This window comes from Salmo salar, chromosome ssa20 (genome assembly GCF_905237065.1).
Source record: "Salmo salar chromosome ssa20, Ssal_v3.1, whole genome shotgun sequence".
NCBI lineage: Eukaryota > Metazoa > Chordata > Actinopteri > Salmoniformes > Salmonidae > Salmo > Salmo salar.
In genome coordinates, this window is record NC_059461.1 from 9,952,476 (window position 1) to 9,973,271 (window position 20,796).

A 20,796-nucleotide genomic window follows, 5' to 3' on the forward strand; every position below is an offset into this window, starting at 1 on the left:
AATGCCTTTTTTTTTTTGCAACTTCTTTTAATCATAGTCGCACACGTCAGGTAGCTTAGCCCATAGGCCTATATGTTTTGATAAGGTTTGTATCACTAAACTAAAGTGACCAAATAACTTCTTAAAATTAAGCACATTGATCTGCTTTACAAGGGGTGTAGAGCCTAACTGGCATACATAAAAAGTGCATGAATTTCAAGTTTGGGGAAGTTAATTTTCACCATAAAAATAAACCTTTATAATAAAAGCATTACATGCATAATTGCATTTGCGGTCACATTTGATAATGGTGTTTTCCCGCTAATAGAACATTCACGCTTATAGCCTTGCTGCGCTTATAAACGTGAAGAAATAGCCTAATAGTTTATCAACATTTTAAGCTAAACGTTCTGATCTGTTGCGACAGCCACATTGCGTACTTTTTTGGGGGGTGGATGCTAGTGGTTTTATTAATTTGGGATCTACCACATCCCACAACTGTCCTAGACTATGTTCGGAATATTTATTTCACACACAGAATTGGTCAACTTTTGTACTATGGGGATAGTAGATTGACATAGGCTAGTGCTTTTGCTGTTCATTAGGCCGCATCTTGTTGGCTGATGAAAAGGAAATGTGGACAGTTCTTCCAAAATCTTCAATATGCACCTTGGAATTGGATAAGCGCAGTTGCGTCCCCGTTGTGTCTGTCTTCACTTGTAGATTGTGAGAAAGACAGGATCACGTGAAGGAGTGCCATGTGAGTGAGAGTTGCTCCGGAGCAGGCAGCACTCAGAGAGAAGGGCACAACACAGCCCTCCAGGCCAAGGGCACAACAGCCAATGGCCGCAAATGGCATGTCCTTTTTTAGGGTGCCTTATGGCCACACAAAGGGGACGCCACCGTGAAATTCGAGGCATTAGCAAGTGCTTGTCAAATTGTGAATGAGAGACTGATGAAGTGTGTACAGCCTGCGCAAAAAAAACAAAGCAGAGCTCATGCCTTTCAAGTGACTTTTTTCAAATCATCATTTTTTTAGAGTGGCATCATGCAGCCTTACAATGTGTCACGTCCTGACCCTTGTAAGAGGTCATTTTCTATAGTAGAGTGGTCAGGGTGTGACAGGGGGTGTTTTGGGTGGTTTTCTATGTTGTCTATTTCTATGTTTTAGTTCATGTTTGTCTATTTCTATGTTGGGGTTGTTTGGGTTGATCTCCAATTGGAGGCAGCTGATCCTTGTTACCTCTAATTGGAGGTCATATTTAAGTTGATGTTTGTCCCACCTGTTTTTGTGGGTGATTATCTTTTGAGTAGTGTGTTTTCCTTTCTGCGTCACGGTTGTTGTTTTTTGTGTTTCAGGTATTTAGTGTATTGCATTTACTTTCATGGAATAAATAAATATGTGGAACTACGAACACGCTGCATTTTGGTCCAATCCTTTGAACAGCCGTGACACAATGTATTAAAAATCTAAACATATACAGTAGCCAAACGTTTGTAGAACAACTACAGTTACATTAATAACTCAAAATTAAGCATGTAGGAGTACCTATTTCTTTGTTAAATGCTCAACACAGAAAAGCCGCATGTGCCCACTCCCCAAAATCGTTTGGAGAAAATATCCCTTCTATTTTATTCAGCTTTGTTCAATTGTATTCTTCATACTATAAAATGATATACAATTTTAAGCAAATCTTGTCTGCTAAATGAACTATTGTAGCCAACAGCCATTTGGCATAGCCAGATCAGGACTAACATAAGGACAACTCTGAGTATGCTATTCTGTTCTTCTGAAATAGACAACATTTTCTTCATATCATGTTTCTTTAGACCAGTCTAAAATAAATAATGGATTTATTGTGAAGGTGTAGGCTATATTACATGGATTTATTAGACTTTTTAAAATGTAGATGATCTGAAGGTCTGCATCAGTGGCATGTGTGGAAGCCAAGAGATGCTAAATGTGCTTATGTTAGTTAACGGTCAATTACCGTGTGGTCGACAGTTATTTGCTTGACAATCACCGGATGACAAAATGTTGTGACTGCCACAGCCCTAGTTGTCACAAAGTGCTTTACAGATACCCGGTCTTAAGTACAATCATTTATTATGATGATGGTCGCTGTCATCATTCATCATCACATCGTAGCTTACAGTTAGCTACAGTACGTTCAATAACCATGACAATGACACATGCACCTTGGTTGGGCCGTGAGGTAGCGGCCCAACTTCTCCCTGTGTCTCTGTGCCAGGCTAGGGAGAAGACAGTCTCTTACGATCTCCCTGTCACTGCCTGGCATTACCAGGTGAAAGGCACTATGAGAGAAGGGCACAACTCACTCTAACAGCACTGTAGTCTGTGCACAGCTTCTGCTTCACAGAGCAAGAGAAAGTGAGAGAGAGGGAGAGAGAAAGTGAGAGTGGGAGAGAGAGAAATAGAGAGAGAATGAGAAAGTGAGAGAGAGAGAAAGAGTCCGAGAATCACGTCTCTGCAGAAAACAAAAGGAGCAGACCACCTAAAAAACCCAAGAGGCCCGTCGGCACAAACTGAATAAGAGACGGACTAAATTAGAATGTGAAATTAGTTGTGGTTACCAAACTCGCTGTGAGTGAGTGAAAGCTTGCGGGGAGCTACCACTGTCAATGGAGCACAGCACATGAATGAACAAGCAGCCTTCAACCAGCTCCCAGCCGCCCCACAACCATCCACATTTGCATACGGTAGAGAGAAGCAGCAGGTGGCTGCTTCACATCCCCATCTCTAAGGTCTTCATCCCCATATCTAAGGTCTTCACCCCCCAAAAACAGCCATAATACTCCACACTACAGTCGTGGCCAAAAGTTTTGAGAATGACACAAATATTAATTTCCACAAAGTTTGCTGCTTCAGTGTCTTTACATATTTTTGTCAGATGTTACTATGGAATACTGAAGTATAATTAAGTGTCAAAGGCTTTTATTGACAATTACATGAAGTTGATGTAAAGAGTCAATGTTTGCAGTGTTGACCCTTTTTTCCCCAAGACCTCTGCAATCCGCCCTGGCATGCTGTCAATTAACTTCTGGGCCACATCCTGACTGATGGCACCCCATTCTTGCATAATCAATGCTTGGAGTTTGTGGGTTTTTGTTCGTCCACCCGCCTCTTGAGGATTGACCACAAGTTCTCAATGGGATTAAGGTCTGGGGAATTTCCTGGCCATGGACCCAAAATATCAATGTTTTGTTCCCCGAGCCACTTAGTTATCATTTTTGCCTTATGGCAAAGTGCTCCATCATGCTGGAAAAGGCATTGTTCGTCACCAAACTGTTCCTGGATGGTTGGGAGACGTTGCTCTTGGAGGATGTGTTCTTAGGCAAAATTGTGAGTGAGCCCACTCCCTTGGATGAGAAGCAATCCCAAACATGAATGGTCTCAGGATGCTTTACTTTTGGCATGACACAGGACTGATGGTAGAGCTCAACCTTGTCTTCTCCGGACAAGCTTTTTTCCGGATGCCCCAAACAATCGGAAAGGGGATTCATCAGAGAAAATGACTTTACCCGAGTTCTCAGCAGTCCAATCCCTGTACCTTTTGCAGAATATCAGTCTGTCCCTGATGTTTTTCCTGGAGAGAAGTGGCTTCTTTGCTGCCCTTCTTGACACCAGGCCATCCCCCAAAAGTCTTCGCCTTACTGTGCGTGCAGATGCACTCACACCTGCCTGCTGCCATTCCTGAGCAAGCTCTGTACTGGTGGTGCCCCAATCCACAGCTGAATCAACTTCAGGAGACGGTCCTGGCGCTTGCTGGACTTTCTTGGGCGCCCTGAAGCCTTCTTCACAACAATTGAACCGCTCTCCTTGAAGTTCTTGATGATCCGATAAATGGTTGATTTAGGTGCAATCTTACTGGCAGCAATATCCTTGCCTGTGAAGCCATTTTTGTGCATAGCAATGATGACGGCACGTATTTCCTTGCAGGTAACTGTGGTTGACAGAGGAAGAACAATGATTCCAAGCCTCGCCCTCCTTTTGAAGCTTCCAGTCTGTTATTCAAACTCAATCAGCATGACAGAGTGATCTCCAGCCTTGTCCTCGTCAACACTCACACCTGTGTTAACGAGAGAATCACTGACATGATGTCAGCTGGTCCTTTTGTGGCAGCGCTGAAATGCAGTGGAAATGTTTTTTGGGGGATTCAGTTAATTTGCATGACAAAGAGTGACTTTGCAATTAATTGCAATTCATCTGATCACTCTTCATAACATTCTGGAGTGTATGCAAATTGCCATCATACAAACTGAGGCAGCATGTGTCATTCTCAAAACCTTTGGCCACGACTGTGCCCCATAATAATACTCTAGAGTTTAAGAGGGGCGTATTGATGAGGGTGCTAAAAAATTCAATTGATAAACTTAATCTCCAACAACTTAGTTAATTTTTTTACAAAAATAAAACCGCTACAGTAGTTGACGTGGCAGAATAACATATGATATGTTTCTATATCATATATAGGTATCATATAGGTAATTTAAAGGAAACACCAACATAAAGTGTCTTAAAAAGCCGTTGGGCCACCAACAGCCAGAAAAGCTTCAATGCACCTTGGTATAGAGTGTACAAGTGTCTGGAAGTCTATAGGAGGGATGCGACACCATTCTTCCACGAGAAATTTTGTCGAAGGTGCTGGAAACATCACAATGCGGAATGCCAAGCGTCGGCTAGAGTAAAGCTTTCCGCCATTGAACTCTGGAGCAGTGGAAACGCGTTCTCTGGAGTGATGAATCACGCTTTACCATCTGTCAGTCCAACGGACAAATCTGGGTTTGGCTGATGCCAGGAGAACGCTACCTGCCCCAATGCATAGTACCAACTGTAAAGTTTGGTGGAGGAGGAATAATGGTCTGGGACTGTTTTTCATGGTTCGGGCTAGGCCCCTTAGTTTCAGTGAAGGGAAATCTTAATGTTACAGTACACAATTACCTTCTAGATGATTCTGTGCTTCCAACTTTGTGGCAACAGTTTGGGGGAGGGCCCTTTCCTGTTTCAGCATGAAAATGCCCCCTGTGGGGGATCAACTCCATATTAATGCAGATGATTTCCGAATTAGATGTTCGACGAGCAGGCATTCACATACTTTTGGTCATGTAGTGTACTTTGTGTCCCTCATTTACAAGTGTTTTCAATATTTTGTCAGTTACCTGGATATAAGAACCAATCAGAGAAAGTAGGGTGAATTGTCTACACCCAAACTCAGAAGCAGCGATCCACACACTGCAACATTTCTCCACTCACACTGTAGAAAGATCTCCCTGACGTTTCTTCATTGTAAATCAGGTGGATTTCCATGAGGTCTGATGAGTACACACACCTCTCAACCCATGTAAACAGTCTGATATCCATCCATAGCCATTTGCCTTCTCACCAGCTGAGAAACAACCCAGAGAGAGATCCCAACACCATGTACCTATTTACATTTTTTTCCCTTTAACCTTTGTTTAACTAGGCAAGTCAGTTAAGAACAAATTCTTATTTACAATGACGGCCTATGAACAGTGGGTTAACTGCCTTGTTCAGGGGCAGAACGACAGATTTATTCCTTGTCAGCTCGGGGATTCGATCTCGCAACCTTTCGGTTACTGGCCCAACGTTCCAACCACTAGGCTATATGACCATGGTCCTAAGTGGCTCAGTCAGTAGAGCATTGCGCTTGCAATGCCAATGGTTGTGTGTTCAATTCTCCCTGGGTCCACCCATAAATAAAATGCATGCACACAGTAACTTTAGAAACAAACATCGACTAAATTACTTATATTTGTATTATTATGTACAGTTGAAGTCGGAAGTTTACATACACCTTAGCCAAATACATTGAAACTCTGTTTTTCACAATTCCTGACATTTAATCCTTGTAAACATTCCCTTTCTTAGGTCAGTTAGGATCACCACTTTATTTTAAGAATGTGAAATGTCAGAATAATAGTAGAGAGAATGATTTATTTAAGCTTTTATTTAATTAATCACATTCCCAGTGGGTCAGAAGTTTACATTGAGGCAATTAGTATTTGATAGCATTGCCTTAAAACTGTTTAACTTGGGTAAAACATTTCGGGTAGCCTTCCACAAGCTTCCCACAATAAGTTGGGTTAATTTTGTCCCATTCCTCCTGACAGAGCTGGTGTAACAGTCAGGTTTGTAGGCCACCTTGCTCGCACACACATTTTCAGTTCTGCCAAAAATGTTCTACAGGCTTGAGGTCAGGTCTTTGTGATGGCCACTCCAAAACCTTGACTTTGTTGTCCTTAAGCCATTTTGCCACAACTTTGGAAGTATGCTTGGTATGCAAGTATGCAATGTCTATTTGGAGGACCCATTTGGGACCAAGCTTTAACTTCGTGACCGATGTCTTGAGATGTTGCTTCAATATATCGACATAATTTTCAATCCTCATGATGCCATCTATTTTGTGAAGTGCATGATGCCATCTATTTTGTGAAGTGCACCAGTCCCTCCTGCAGCAAAGCACCCCCACAACATGATGCTGTCGCCCCCGTCCTTCACGGTTGGGATGGTGTTCTTTGGCTTGCAAGCCTCCCCCTTTTTCCTCCAAACATAAAGATGATCATTATGGGCAAACAGCTCTATTTTTGTTTCATCAGACCTGAGGACATTTCTCCAAAAAGTACAATCTTTGTCCCCATTCGCAGTTGCAAACCATAGTCTGGGTTTTTATGGCGGTTTTGGAGCAGTGGCTTCTTCATTGCTGAGCGGCCTTTCAGGTTATGTTGATATATGACTCATTTTACTGTGGATATAGATACTTTTGTACCTGTTTCCTCCAGCATCTTCACAAGGTCCTTTGCTGTTGTTCTGGGATTCATTTGCACTCTCCGCACCAAAGTACATTCATCTCTAGGAGACAGAACACGTCTCCTTCCTGAGCGGTATGATGGCTGTGTGGTCCCATGATCCCATACTTGCGTACTATTGTTTGTACAGATGAACGTGGTACCTTCAGGCATTTGGCAATTGCTCCCAAGGATGAACCAGACTTGTGGAGGTCTACAATTTTTTTCTGAGGTCTTGGCTGATTTCTTTAGATTTTCCATTGATGTCAAGCAAAGAGGCACTGAGTTCGAAGGTAGGCCTTGAAATACATCCACAGGTACACCTCCAATTGACTCAAATAATGTCAATTAGCCTATCAGAAGCTTCTAAAGCCATGACTTCATTTTCTGGAATTTTCCAAGCTGTTTAAAGGAACAGTCAACTTAGTGTATGTACATTTCTGACCCACTGGAATTGTGATACAGTGAATTATAAGTGAAATAATCTGTCTGTAAACAATTGTTGGAAAAATTACTTGTGTCATGCACAAAGTAGATGTCCTAACCGACATGCCAACACTATAGTTTGTTAACAAGAAATGTGTGGAGTGGTTGAAAAACTAGTTTTAATGACTCCAACCTAAGTGTATATAAACTTCCAACATTAACTGTATATAGCTATTCAATCACTTAACTACCATCCATCCTAAAGCAGCCTCCTACACACCCACCTCAGGCTCTCACACCCATCTCCTCTCCTCTAGTCTAACCAGCTCTGTATCCCTGTCATTCTGATCATGTATAGTACATCTCAGAGCCATGGTGGTGAAGCTGGGGCTGGAGTTATTATTAATGGCCCCGTCCATCTCTGGCTGCTCGTCTGTCCAGATGCTGGGAATGTTCTCCTCTATCCCTCCATCCCTCTATCCACCCCTCCGCTCCACTGAGCCGCTGTCATGTCCCATCTCTCCCTGGGTGTGATAGATGGAGGGAACAGGAGATTTCTGTCTGTCTGTCTGTTCTCTGAACCTACCTAGCATCTCTAATATTCAACTCCCTCATTCAATATTCAACATTCATCTCTCCTTCTCTTTCTTTTTCTCCCTCCCTCTTTCTTTCTCTCCCTCCACGTCTCACTCTCTATATCGATTTTTCTGTCTTTCTCTCAATCCTTCTCCCTCTCTTCTTGTTTCTCTCTCATTTTCTTGATAATTCTTGCTGTCTTTCGCTCTCTTTCTCCACTCCCCTGTCATGCAAGCTGCACCCTCCTCTATTCCACACGATTGAAAACTAGACACCACTTGCAGATCAGCCTACACCAATCATTAACACAAACACAGACAAACATACACACAGACAAACACATACAAAATACAAACACAGACCAGCACCTATTAACCGGCTCTCTGTAGCCGATGTGAGTAAGACCTTTAAACAGGTTAACATTCACAAGTCCGCAGGGCCAGGCGGATTACCAGGACGCGTACTCAGAGCATGCGCTGACCATCTGGCAAGTGTCTTCATTGACATTTTCAATCTCTCCCTGACCCTGTCTGTAATACCAACATGTTTCAAGCAGACCACCATAGTCCCTGTGCCCAAAAATGCCAAGGTAACCTGTCTAAATGACTATCGCCCCGTAGCACTCACATCTGTAGCCATGAAATGCTTTGAAACACCATCATCCCAGACACCCTGGACCCACTCCAAATCGCAACCCCCCAACAGATCCACAGATGTCTCTGTGAGAATGCTCTATGTGAGAATGCTATTCATTGACTACAGCTCAGCATTTAACACCATAGTGCCCTTCAAGCTCATTACTAAGCTAAGGACCCTGGGACTGAACACCTCCCTCTGCAACTGGATCCTGGACTTCCTGACGGGCCGACCCCAGGTGGTGAGGGTAGGCAACCACACCTACGCCATGCTGACCCTCAACACGAGGGCCCCTCAGGGGTGTGTGCATAGTCCCCTCCTGTACTCCCTGTTCAGCCACTACTGCGTGGCCGTGCACGACACCAACACCATCATCATTAGGTTTTCTGACGACAAGACGGTGGTAGGCCTGATCAATGATGACAATGAGACTATGAGCCTATAGGGAAAAGGACAGGAACAGCAACCTCTCCCTCAATGTCAGCAAGACTAAGGAGCTGATCGTGGACTACAGGAAAGAGAGGGCCGAGCACACCCCCATTCACATCGACAAGGCTGTAGTGGAGCGGGTGATCTTCAAGTTCCTCGGTGTTCACATCACTAAGGATCTATCATGGTCCACACACACTAAGGAAGATAGGTCAAAAAGGGGGAGGTCACAATTCTGTTTGTACACTTGTTCACATGCATATTCTTCTTAATAAAATTTGAAACAAGCCATTACACTTCTTTATTATCATGTCATTTCATTATTAGTATTCCGGTTATGACTTATAAATATTAATCAATAAATGGAGAAACGCCAGGTCACATTTTTGTATTGAGTCGAAATAAAGATATACCTACTTTGTCCTCATCCTATGGCTTTTCTGCATATGTAAATAAAATAAAAAAATACAGATCATATTTCGATGCACAAAACCATTCAAACGAAGTCCGATGGGTTTTCTCACACTTTTCCCGAAATATTCGCATGAAGTCACAAACCCTGCTGCTCTTCAAAGAGAGGACACTGTAATGAGGTAAATCATGTGCCCTAAGATACTGAAAATAGGCATTTTACAAGAGTAAATCATGACAGGAGCGTTTGATTCTTATTAAAGAGATGGAGTCCAGACAGGCTACTTCATGAAACTTTTTGAATGGCCATATAGGCCTATTGAGAGAATCCGTGAACCACACACGCACCCCCCCCCCCCCCCGGGGTTTTTGGGCTACGTTCTTGTTATTTTATTTCTATGTTAGTTCTAGTCTTTCTATGTCTATGTTTAGTTAATGGGGTTGACCTTCAATTGGAAGCAGCTGCTCCTCGTTGCTTCTAATTGAAGGTCTTATTTAAGAGGGGTGTTTTTCCTATGGGATTTGTGGGTAGTTGTCGCCTGTTTTGTGTCTGTGCACCTGACAGGACTGTTTAGTGTCGTTTGTTGTTTTGTATATGTGTTTCTTTTGTTTTTCCTTCTTTTAATAAAAATAAAGAAGATGAGTATACACGTTCCCGCTGCACCTTGGTCCAATCCTTACGACGCCCATTACAGTCACAAGTGTAGCAGGTTGTGAATTCTCCAAATAACATTTCCACTCCGAGAATGAGATTTGGCGCATTGTCCATTTGACACAACACATTATAGGCATTAAAGCATTACAGGCCTCAGAGCCAGAACAACCTTGTCGACTGCTGTTGAATAATGAATGAAGTTAACTAAATTAGCAAAACAATTGCTTACAGTCATTGATTAACACTCCCGCTATTAGGTTAAGTGTATCTGCATGAAAATAAAGTAAATAAAACACATAAAAAAACTAAAATGAATCTAGGCCTATTTAAACATTTTTGAAGGTTATTTTATTTCTATGGTCTTCATCCATAACCACCAGTTACAGAGTTATTCAATTACCGTCACAGCCCCGGTAAAGTGCCAAAATAAATACTTTGAGAAGCTCTTCAGCTCATAACTGGTGGGGAGTTAAGACAATCAGAAATAGCCTACTATCAGACATCCAAATACATGAAAAATAAACATTAACAAAAGGGCAAACAATTCACACAATGAATGTGACCAATTAACGGGAGACAGAGAAACGCATTCTGGAGAGAGATGGGCCTACGGTGCATTTTCACCCCACACCCCTTCCCTTCTTATTGTGTCGACATTTTCAATTAGGGATGTCATTTATGTAAATACTAAACTGTAGTGTAGACCACAACTCAATTGTTTTCGATAGGTCTACAACAGAAAATCCATGTGAAACATTAATGTTTACTGACTACCAGACAAGTCAAGTATATTATTATTACACAAGTATATTATTATCATATTAATTCAAAACAGTATAAAGCTGCATTTTAATATTTCGGATCTATCTGGGTCCGATACAGACCCGACCCAATTTGGATCTGATTCTCCCTCATCTCGGACATGTTTTGGTGTCGGATCTTGTCCACCTCGGATCCGAATCCGATGACCGCGTCCTGTCAGTGTCGGATAGGAATTTCATGGATCCAATTCGGTCCAGATCTCAATTTCTGGATCAGAGAAGACATCTAATGTACATATCTACCTCTATTACCTCACACCCCTGCCCATCGACTCGGTACTGGTACACCGTGTATATAGCCAAGTTACTCATTGTGTATTTATTATTACTACATGTTATTAGTGTTCTTTTGACTGTCAGTATACAGCCACTAACTCTTTTGACTCATCATATACACTGCTGCTACTGTATATTACCTATCCTGTTGCCTAGTCATTTTATCCCTACCTACATGTACATATCTACCTCAATTACCTCGTACCACTGCACATCGACTCGGTACTGGTACCATGTGTATATAGCCAAGTTATCGTTACTTGTTGTGTATTTATTCCTCATGTTATTCTTTTTCGATTATTTCTCAATTTTCTTTCTTTCTGAATTGTTGGGAAGGGCCTGTAAGTAAGCATTTCACTGTTAGTCTACACCTGTTGTTTACGAACCATGCGACGAATACAATTTGATTTGTTTTGACCGTTTGAGAGTGCCTTTACAGTGCAAACCAACATAGTCCTTTGAAAGCGTGATCAAACAGAGTAGATACTAAAGCTTATGAAAATACACAAACCCACACTCTCCGTACTTACAGACATTTTACTGATCCAGGACACTTTAATCCCCTCAACACCTCTGAAATCCACTGTGTTAAAATCCTCTGTTCAAAAGAGAGTCCACGCAAGCAGTCCCCTGCACAGTGCACACTGACTAAAACAGCGCACAAGAACAGTAAAACATCAGCTTCAACAGTGTGAATAATCTCCAAAAGAATACAGCAGTGCATAAAAACAGTAATCCACTAGCATGATGATTAGACACATGCATATGTGTGTGTGTGTGTGTGTGTGTACCTACAGTCAGACTTCGTCCCACGGAGGAGAGAGACAGTGCTAACATCCAGACTCAGAGCCAGATCCACACTACCACTGCAGCTGCTGGCTTTACTGTCATATATGAGACACACACACACACACTTGCACACACACACATAGTGCATAGCAACGGGGAATCAGCTGTGAGGGAGGTTCTTTCAAATACTCCACATATCCACTCCCACCCTCCCACCTCTGTAAACGCAAGACTCTCTCTCTCTCCCTCTCTCTCTCTCACACACACACACACACACACACACACACACACACACACACACACACACACACACACACACACACACACACACACACACAAAACGAAACAGAATATGCAAGCATCACAACTGCCCACACAAACAAACACACACACTGAGCTAAGGTGAAAAGAGATGCTGACGGTGTAATCCTGTGGGACTGTGTGATGTAAGGAGAGGAAGCAGGGTGTGGCACTCAGGACTAGAGGTCTTCAAGTTGGATCTGTTCCGAAATGGATCCGTGGATTTCCCACTCGACCCGATATGCATACTTTTAAAAAATAATTTAATGGAGACCCGCTCAGAATGGACCCGAGGACAGTCAGACCCAAAGGACAGTGGAAAACAGACCCCTGCTGTTTTGGATCCGAGAGACCTGTTCAGATCCCAGAGAAAGGGAGAGAGAAAGAAACCTCCAACTGGGCGCTGCCAGCTCCATCAATAAACAAGCCATATTGATCCATGATCCATAATTACGTGTCATTAAAAACTGGATATAACAAATTACCCCAAATAATATTTGTTGTGTTTCGATGTGTAGCCAATTAAAAAAGTTATAGTTTATTGTTTTATTAGTTTTTACTTTCCTAAAACAATAGTTGTCTATCTCTTGGTTCAGCTGTCGGAGATTTGAGCGATACAGGCATCAGGGCATTGCATGCATATACTGTAGGCCTATAGGCATAGGTGTCCACTGTATAATATCCACATTTAAAAAATAAATATTAATGGAGACAAGCTTAGGCCAAGCTTTAGAGCGACAGAGAGAAAGATATGCCGGCGCCATGTTCCCAACGTCCACATCTTTACACATGTCGGATAGGCTACTACTGCTCTACAGATATGTGACCCGTTTCAGGAAACTAGGCATCTCGACTTCACAGCAGAGCCGTTTGAAATGCCTTCTCGAACATGTGAACTTTCACATGCCTTAATAACACACTTTTATGCCATCTGTATATACAAATAAAGTTGTTAAATTACGAGCCCAGTTGGTTTAGCCAAAGAAAAAGATAGGAACCTTCCTGAGATAATGAGTGGGCTGGACATGAGGAGAGATGAGCTTCAGATTGGTCTGCTGTGTAGCATCTTGTGTCTATAAAATGAGCTGGTCATTATGCGTACATTATCCTTTCTACTGCAGTTTTTTTTTTTAAGATATAATGTTAGCCATGGAGAACTGCAAATATGTTGCTACTGCTCTCAATAACATTGCTGCCCAGGAAATCCCTGATTTAGGTAAAACATTTTCATTGAAGAAGACATTGTAGAGCCTTCTGATGACAGTGATGGGGAAGAAACGGCGATCAACGTGTATGAACTGTGTGTAACGTTAGTGATGATTTCTCAGAATGCCATTTTGCATTGCCAATTATAGCCTAAGGTTAGCTAGTTAACTAGCTAACATTGAACTTATTTGGTTAGCTAGCTATGACAATTGGTTTGTATTGGTAGTACTATATGATAAGAGAATGATCTAATAAAGGTAAATGAATCAATAAACCATGATGAAATATTAGTCATACAGCAGGGTTAATGAATAATCAATGTAATGATCAATGAAGGGATCGATTAGTCTGATTAATTCAAGAAAGTCCAGGAACCACTGGAGAGGGAAAGAAATGTGTGTATGCAATTAGTATAGCTACAGAAGCAGATGGTCAAGGGAGTAAAACTTCAGAGAGTTCCTAACCTTGAAGGAAAGGAACAGGCTGAGCCAGAAGGTGATAAACAGTGTGAGAAGTTAATGGGGGTTGCAGGTCACCAACGGATTGTGTGTAAATGCATGTGCGTAAGTTAGCAAGAACTATATAATGACTGTTTTGTTATCCTGACGGCAGAACGTTCTCTGAATAAAGCTACAGAAACCTTTTGCAGAAAGCTGAGTCCTTGCCTAATTATTTTAACCCATTGTCTTACAAACCTTAGGCATTAGTCAAGGCGAATTGATTTTTGATTATTATCATCATAGATATGAAATTCCTTTAACACTATATGGCTTGGGATAATAGTTAATTGTTTAGCTAGCTAGCTAACGTTAACGTTACATGTCTAAACAAAGCAAGTTAAAGCTTGCTGTTAGCTAGCTAACGTTAGCTGAGGTTAGATGGCTGGCTTGCCAGCTAACAGTAACTTACGTGTATGAACTGTGTAACGTTAGTGACGTTTTCTCAGAATGCCATTTGGCATTGCTAGTTAACTTTATCTAGCTATGACTATCGGTTTCTATTGCTAGTACTCTATGGATTGGGCTTATAGTTCATTATTTAGCTAGCTTCACGTCTAAACAAAAGACCCCAAGTTAAAGCTTGCTGTTAGTTAGATAACGTTAGCTGACGTTAGATGGCTGGCTAGCTAGCTAACATTACATGTATGAACTGTGTGTAGTGATATCTCAGAATGCCATTTTGCATCTATTGTATAATAATGCTAAAATATTTGTATCTGGAATTTGTCTTTCAGCATCAGTAGAACACGCTTGACTCTCCTCCACTGCTCATACAAGGAGAATGTTCTAATGCCTCCCATCAAAAAGAGAGCTGGCCCAAGCAAGCACAGGTTAAACCTGAAGCATGAGGACTTGCAGCGAGTTGTGAACTTCATCAACTACTACGCAGAGGATAATGTAATAGTATTACCAGGACACCACCCAGGACACAACCACTTGGTGGAAAGCTGCTGCCATTCCATGTGACAAAAGCAGCGGTGTGGGGCATCTCTACAAGGAATCGATGACAACACTTGGTATTTAAAGCATAAACACATTTTGATTATTTAATTGACCTCCAACATGATTGGCACTACTTTTATTCAGGGCCCCTACTGAACAGTCTGGACCTAAACTTCCGAATCACAGGCCACACCAAGTTTGCCCCCAACTGGTGCTTCGTCCTCATCAAGCAGCGCATCAGAAAGACCAGAATGAACACTTTGTCTGAGATTGCTGGTTTTGTGAAGGACAGCATTGTGACAGAGGTCAAAATCCCACAGCTGGTTGGACTAGAGGATGGTACGGTGCTGGTGGAAAGCTATGGCTGGCAACTACACCAGACTCCGTACTTCAGACCGCTGCCACAGACCAAGCAATACCAGTGCACCTCACTCAGGTTTCAACTCAGGTTGCAGGGCCTAACCTGTTAGGGCTAGGGGGCAGTATTTGAACGGCTGGATAAAAAAATGTACCCGATTTAATCTGGTTACTAATCCTACCCAGTAACTAGAATATGCATATACTTATTATATATGCATAGAAAACACCCTAAAGTTTCTAAAACTGTTTGAATGGTGTCTGTGAGTATAACAGAACTCATTTGGCAGGCAAAACCCTGAGACAGATTCTGACAGGAAGTGGATACCTGATGTGTTGTATTACCTTTAAACCTATGCCATTGAAAAACACAGGGGCTGAGGAATATTTTGGCAATTCCTATTGCTTCCACTAGATGTCACCAGCCTTTACAAAGTGTTCTGAGTCTTCTGGAGGGAGATCTGACCGAACAAGAGCCATGGAACGATGATGGCCCATTAGACACCTGGCGCGCTAGGTCATGCTGGGTACCCTCGTTCCAATACGTTTTAAAAGATTTTGCATTCGTCCGCCTTGAATTTTATTCATGTTCTGGTTAAAAAAGGCCCTAATGATTTATGCTATACAACGTTTGACATGTTTTAACGAACGTAAATATATTTTTTCCCCTCGTTCATGAAGTGAAGTCCGGTGGGCTTAGATCATGTGCTAACAAGACGGAGATTTTTGGACATAAATGATGAGCTTTTTTGAACAAAACTACATTCGTTATGGACCTGTGTTACCTGGAAGTGACATCTGATGAAGAGAATCAAAGGTAATGGATTATTTACATAGTATTTTCGATTTTAGATCTCCCCAACATGGCGGCTAGTCTGTATCGCAACGCGTATTTTTCTGGGCGCAGTGCTCAGATTATTGCAAAGTGTGATTTCCCAGTAAGGTTATTTTTAAATCTGGCAAGTTGATTGCGTTCAAGAGATGTAAATCTATAATTCTTTAAATGACAATATAATATTTTACCAATGTTTTCTAATTTTAATTATTTAATTTGTGGTGCTGACTTGAATGCCGGTTATTGGAGGGAAACGATTTCCTGAACATCAACGCCACAGTAAAACGCTGTTTTTGGATATAAATATGAACTTGATAGAACTAAAAATGCATGCATTGTCTAACATAATGTCCTAGGAGTGTCATCTGTTGGAGATTGTAAAAGGTTAGTGCATAATTTTAGCTGATTTTATGGTTTTGGTGACGCCTGTCTTTGAATTGGCACAACATTACACACAACTCTTGTAAATGTACTGTCCTAACATACTCTAAATTTATGCTTTCGCCGTAAAACCTTTTTGAAATCGTAAAACGTGGTTAGATTAAGGAGATGTTTATCTTTCAAAGGGTGTAAAATAGTTGTATGTTTGAAAAATTTGAATTTTGACATTTATTTGGATTCAAATTTGCCGCTCTTGAAATGCACCTGCTGTTGATGGAGTGCACCACGGGTGGGACGCTTGCCACGCTCGCCACCTAGCCCATAGAGGTTAACTTATGTATGGAATACGATGTGATAAGTGTATGTGTAACAGTATTTAAAGTATGCTAATGTTATTGGTGTGAAGGCATTTGAGCAGTGCTGTAAAGTACTTCATTAAAATACTTTAAATTACTACTTAAGCCCACACTTGGATTGCGTCCTACCTGACAGGTCGCTCCTACCAGGTGGCGTGGCGAGAATCTGTCTCCGCACCATGCGCTCTCACCACTGGTGTCCCCCAGGGTTCTGTTCTAGGCCCTCTCCTATTCTCGCTATACACCAAGTCACTTGGCTCTGTCATATCCTCACATGGTCTCTCCTATCATTGCTATGCAGACGACACACAATTAATCTTCTCCTTTCCCCCTTCTGATAACCAGGCGGCGAATCGCATCTCTGCATGTCTGTCAGACATATCAGTGTGGATGACGGATCACCACCTCAAGCTGAACCTCGGCAAGACGGAGCTGCTCTTCCTCCCGGGGAAGGACTGCCCGTTCCATGATCTCGCCATCACGGTTGACAACTCCCTTGTGTCCTCCTCCCAGAGTGCTAAGAACCTTGGCGTGATCCTGGACAACACCATGTCGTTCTCCACTAACATCAAGGCGGTGACCCGATCCTGTAGGTTCATGCTCTACAACATTCGCAGAGTACGACCCTGCCTCACACAGGAAGCGGCGCAGGTTCTAATCCAGGCACTTGTCATCTCCCGTCTGGATTACTGCAACTCGCTGTTGGCTGGGCTCCCTGCCTGTGCCATTAAACCCCTACAACTCATCCAGAACGCCGCAGCCCGTCTGGTGTTCAACCTTCCCAAGTTCTCTCACGTCACCCCGCTCCTCCGCTCTCTCCACTGGCTTCCAGTTGAAGCTCGCATCCGCTACAAGACCATGGTGATTGCCTACGGAGCTGTGAAGGGAACGGCACCTCCATACCTTCAGGCTCTGATCAGGCCCTACACCCAAACAAGGGCACTGCGTTCATCCACCTCTGGCCTGCTGGCCCCCCTACCTCTGAGGAAGCACAGTTCCCGCTCAGCCCAGTCAAAACTGTTCGCTGCTCTGACACCCCAATGGTGGAACAAGCTCCCTCACGACGCCAGGACAGCGGAGTCAATCACCACCTTCCGGAGACACCTGAAACCCCACCTCTTTAAGGAATACCAAGGATAGGATAAAGTAATCCTTCTAACCCCCCCCCTTAAAAGATTTAGATGCCCTATTGCAAAGTGGTTGTTCCACTGGATATCATAAGGTGAATGCACCAATTTGTAAGTCGCTCTGGATAAGAGCGTCTGCTAAATTACTTAAATGTAAATGTAAATGTAAATGTAAGTATTTTTGGGAGGTATCTGTACATTACTTTTCATTTATATTTTTGGCAACTTTTACTTTCACTACATTCCGAAAGAAAATCATGTACTTTTTACTCCATATATTTTCCCTGACACCCAAATTGTCCAATTCACACACTTTTTTATTTATTTCACCTTTATTTAACCAGGTAGGCAAGTTGAGAACAAGTTCTCATTTACAATTGCGACCTGGCCAAGATAAAGCAAAGCAGTTCGACACATACAACAACACAGAGTTACACATGGAGTAAAACAAACATACAGTCAATAATACAGTAGAAAAGTCTATATACAGTCTATATACAATGTGAGCAAATGAGGTGAGATAAGGGAGGTAAAGGCAAAAAAAAGGCCATGGTGGTGAAGTAAATACAATATAGCAAGTAAAACACTGGAATGGTAGATTTGGTAGATTTGCAGTGGAAGAAAGTGCAAGTAGAAATGGAAATAATGGGGTGCAAAGGAGCTAAATAAATAAATAAATACAGTAGGGGAAGAGGTAGTTGTTTGGGCTAAATTATAGATGGGCTATGTACAGGTGCAGTAATCTGTGAGCTGCTCTGACAGCTGGTGCTTAAAGCTAGTGAGGGAGATAAGTGTTTCCAGTTTCAGAGATTTTTGTAGTTCGTTCCAGTCATTGCCAGCAAAGAACTGGAAGGAGAGGCGGCCGAAGGAGGAATTGGCTTTGGGGGTGACCAGAGAGAAACACCTGTTGGAGCGCGTGCTACAGGTGGATGCTGCTTTGGTGACCAGCAAGCTGAGATAAGGGGGGACTTTACCTAGCAGGGTCTTGTAGATGACTGGAGCCAGTGGGTTTGGCGACGGGTATGAAGCGAGGGCCAGCCAACGAGAGCATACAGGTCGCAGTGGTGGGTAGTATATGGGGCTTTGGTGACAAATCGGATGGCACTGTGATAGACTGCATCCAATTCATTGAGTAGGGTATTGGAGGCTATTTTGTAAATGACATCGCCGAAGTCGAGTATCGATAGGATGGTCAGTTTTACAAGGGTATGTTTGGCAGCATGATTGAAGGTTGCTTTGTTGCGAAATAGGAAGCCAATTGTAGATTTAACTTTGGATTGGAGATGTTTGATGTGAGTCTGGAAGGAGAGTTTGCAGTCTAACCAGACACCTAGGTATTTGTTGTTGTCTACATATTCTAAGTCAGAACCATCCAGAGTAGTGATGCTGGACGGGCGGACAGGTGCAGGCAGCGATCGGTTGAAGAGCATGCATTTAGTTTTACTTGTATTTAAGAGCAGTTGGAGGCCACGGAAGGAGAGTTGTATGGCATTGAAGCTCGTCTGGAGGGTTGTTAACCTCTATGGGCTAGGTGGGACGCTAGCGTCCCACCCGTGGTGCACTCCATCAACAGCAGGTGCATTTCAAGAGCGGCAAATTTGAATCCAAATAAATGTCAAAATTCAAAATTTTTCAAACATACAACTATTTTACACCCTTTGAAAGATAAACATCTCCTTAATCTAACCACGTTTTACGATTTCAAAAAGGTTTTTACGGTAAAGCATAAATTTAGAGTATGTTAGGACAGTACATTTACAAGAGTTGTGTGTAATGTTTTGTCAATTCAAAGACAGGGTCACCAAAACCATAAAACCAGCTAAAATGATGCACTAACCTTTTACAATCTCCATCAGATGACACTCCTAGGACATTATGTTAGACAATGCATGCATTTTTAGTTCTATCAAGTTCATATTTATATCCAAAAACAGCGTTTTACTATGGCATTGATGTTGAGGAAATCGTTTCCCTCCAATAACCGGCAGTCAAGTCAACACCACAAATTAAATAATTAAAATTAGAAAACATTGGTAAAATATTATATTGTCATTTAAAGAATTATAGATTTACATCTCTTGAACGCAATCAACTTGCCAGATTTAAAAATAACCTTACTGGGAAATCACACTTTGCAATAATCTGAGCACTGCGCCCAGAAAAATACGCGTTGCGATACAGACTAGACGTCATGTTGGGGAGATCTAAAATCGAAAATACTATGTAAATAATCCATTACCTTTGATTCTCTTCATCAGATGTCACTTCCAGGTATCACAGATCCATAACGAATGTAGTTTTGTTCAAAAAAGCTCATCATTTATGTCCAAAAATCTCCGTCTTGTTAGCACATGATCTAAGCCAGCCGGACTTCTCGTCATGAACGAGGGGAAAAATATATTTACGTTCGTTCAAACATGTCAAACGTTGTATAGCATAAATCATTAGGGCCTTTTTAACCAGAACATGAATAATATTCAAGGTAGACGAATGCATACTCTTTTATAACGTATTGGAACGAGGGTACCCAACATGAACTCGCGCCAGGTGTCTAATGGGCCATCATCGTTCCATGGCTCTTGTTCGGTCAGATCTCCCTCCAGAAGACTCAAAACACTTTGTAAAGGCTGGTGACATCTAGTGGAAGCAATAGGAAGTGCCAAAATATTCCTCAGCCCCTGTGTTTTTCAATGGGATAGGTTTAAAGGTAATACAACACATCAGGTATCCACTTCCTGTCAGAAAATGTCTCAGGGTTTTGCCTGCCAAATGAGTTCTGTTATACTCACAGACACCATTCAAACAGTTTTAGAAACTTTAGAGTGTTTTCTATCCATATATAATAAGTATATGCATATTCTAGTTACTGGCTAGGATTAGTAACCAGATTAAATCGGGTACATTTTTTTTATCCAGCCGTGCAAATACTGCCCCCTAGCCCTAACAGGTTAACCAAAGAAGGGCCA

At 42.1% G+C, this 20,796-nt stretch overlaps 1 protein-coding gene across 11 annotated transcripts in view; it reads right to left on the minus strand.

Annotated features, from left to right (window-relative positions):
- The window catches only part of LOC106580145 (multiple C2 and transmembrane domain-containing protein 1-like), a 228,087-nt gene that overhangs the window by 143,876 nt on the left and 63,415 nt on the right, over positions 1-20,796 (minus strand). The window contains exon 1 of one of the 11 annotated variants that reach the window (XM_014160874.2): positions 11,833-12,022. The exons of the other annotated variants lie outside the window; for them this stretch is intronic. Within the exon in view, the coding sequence (XP_014016349.1) occupies positions 11,833-11,874 (42 nt within the window). The 5' untranslated portion in view covers positions 11,875-12,022. Of the gene's footprint in view, positions 1-11,832; positions 12,023-20,796 lie in introns of those variants that run through there. 11 annotated transcript variants of the gene reach the window in all.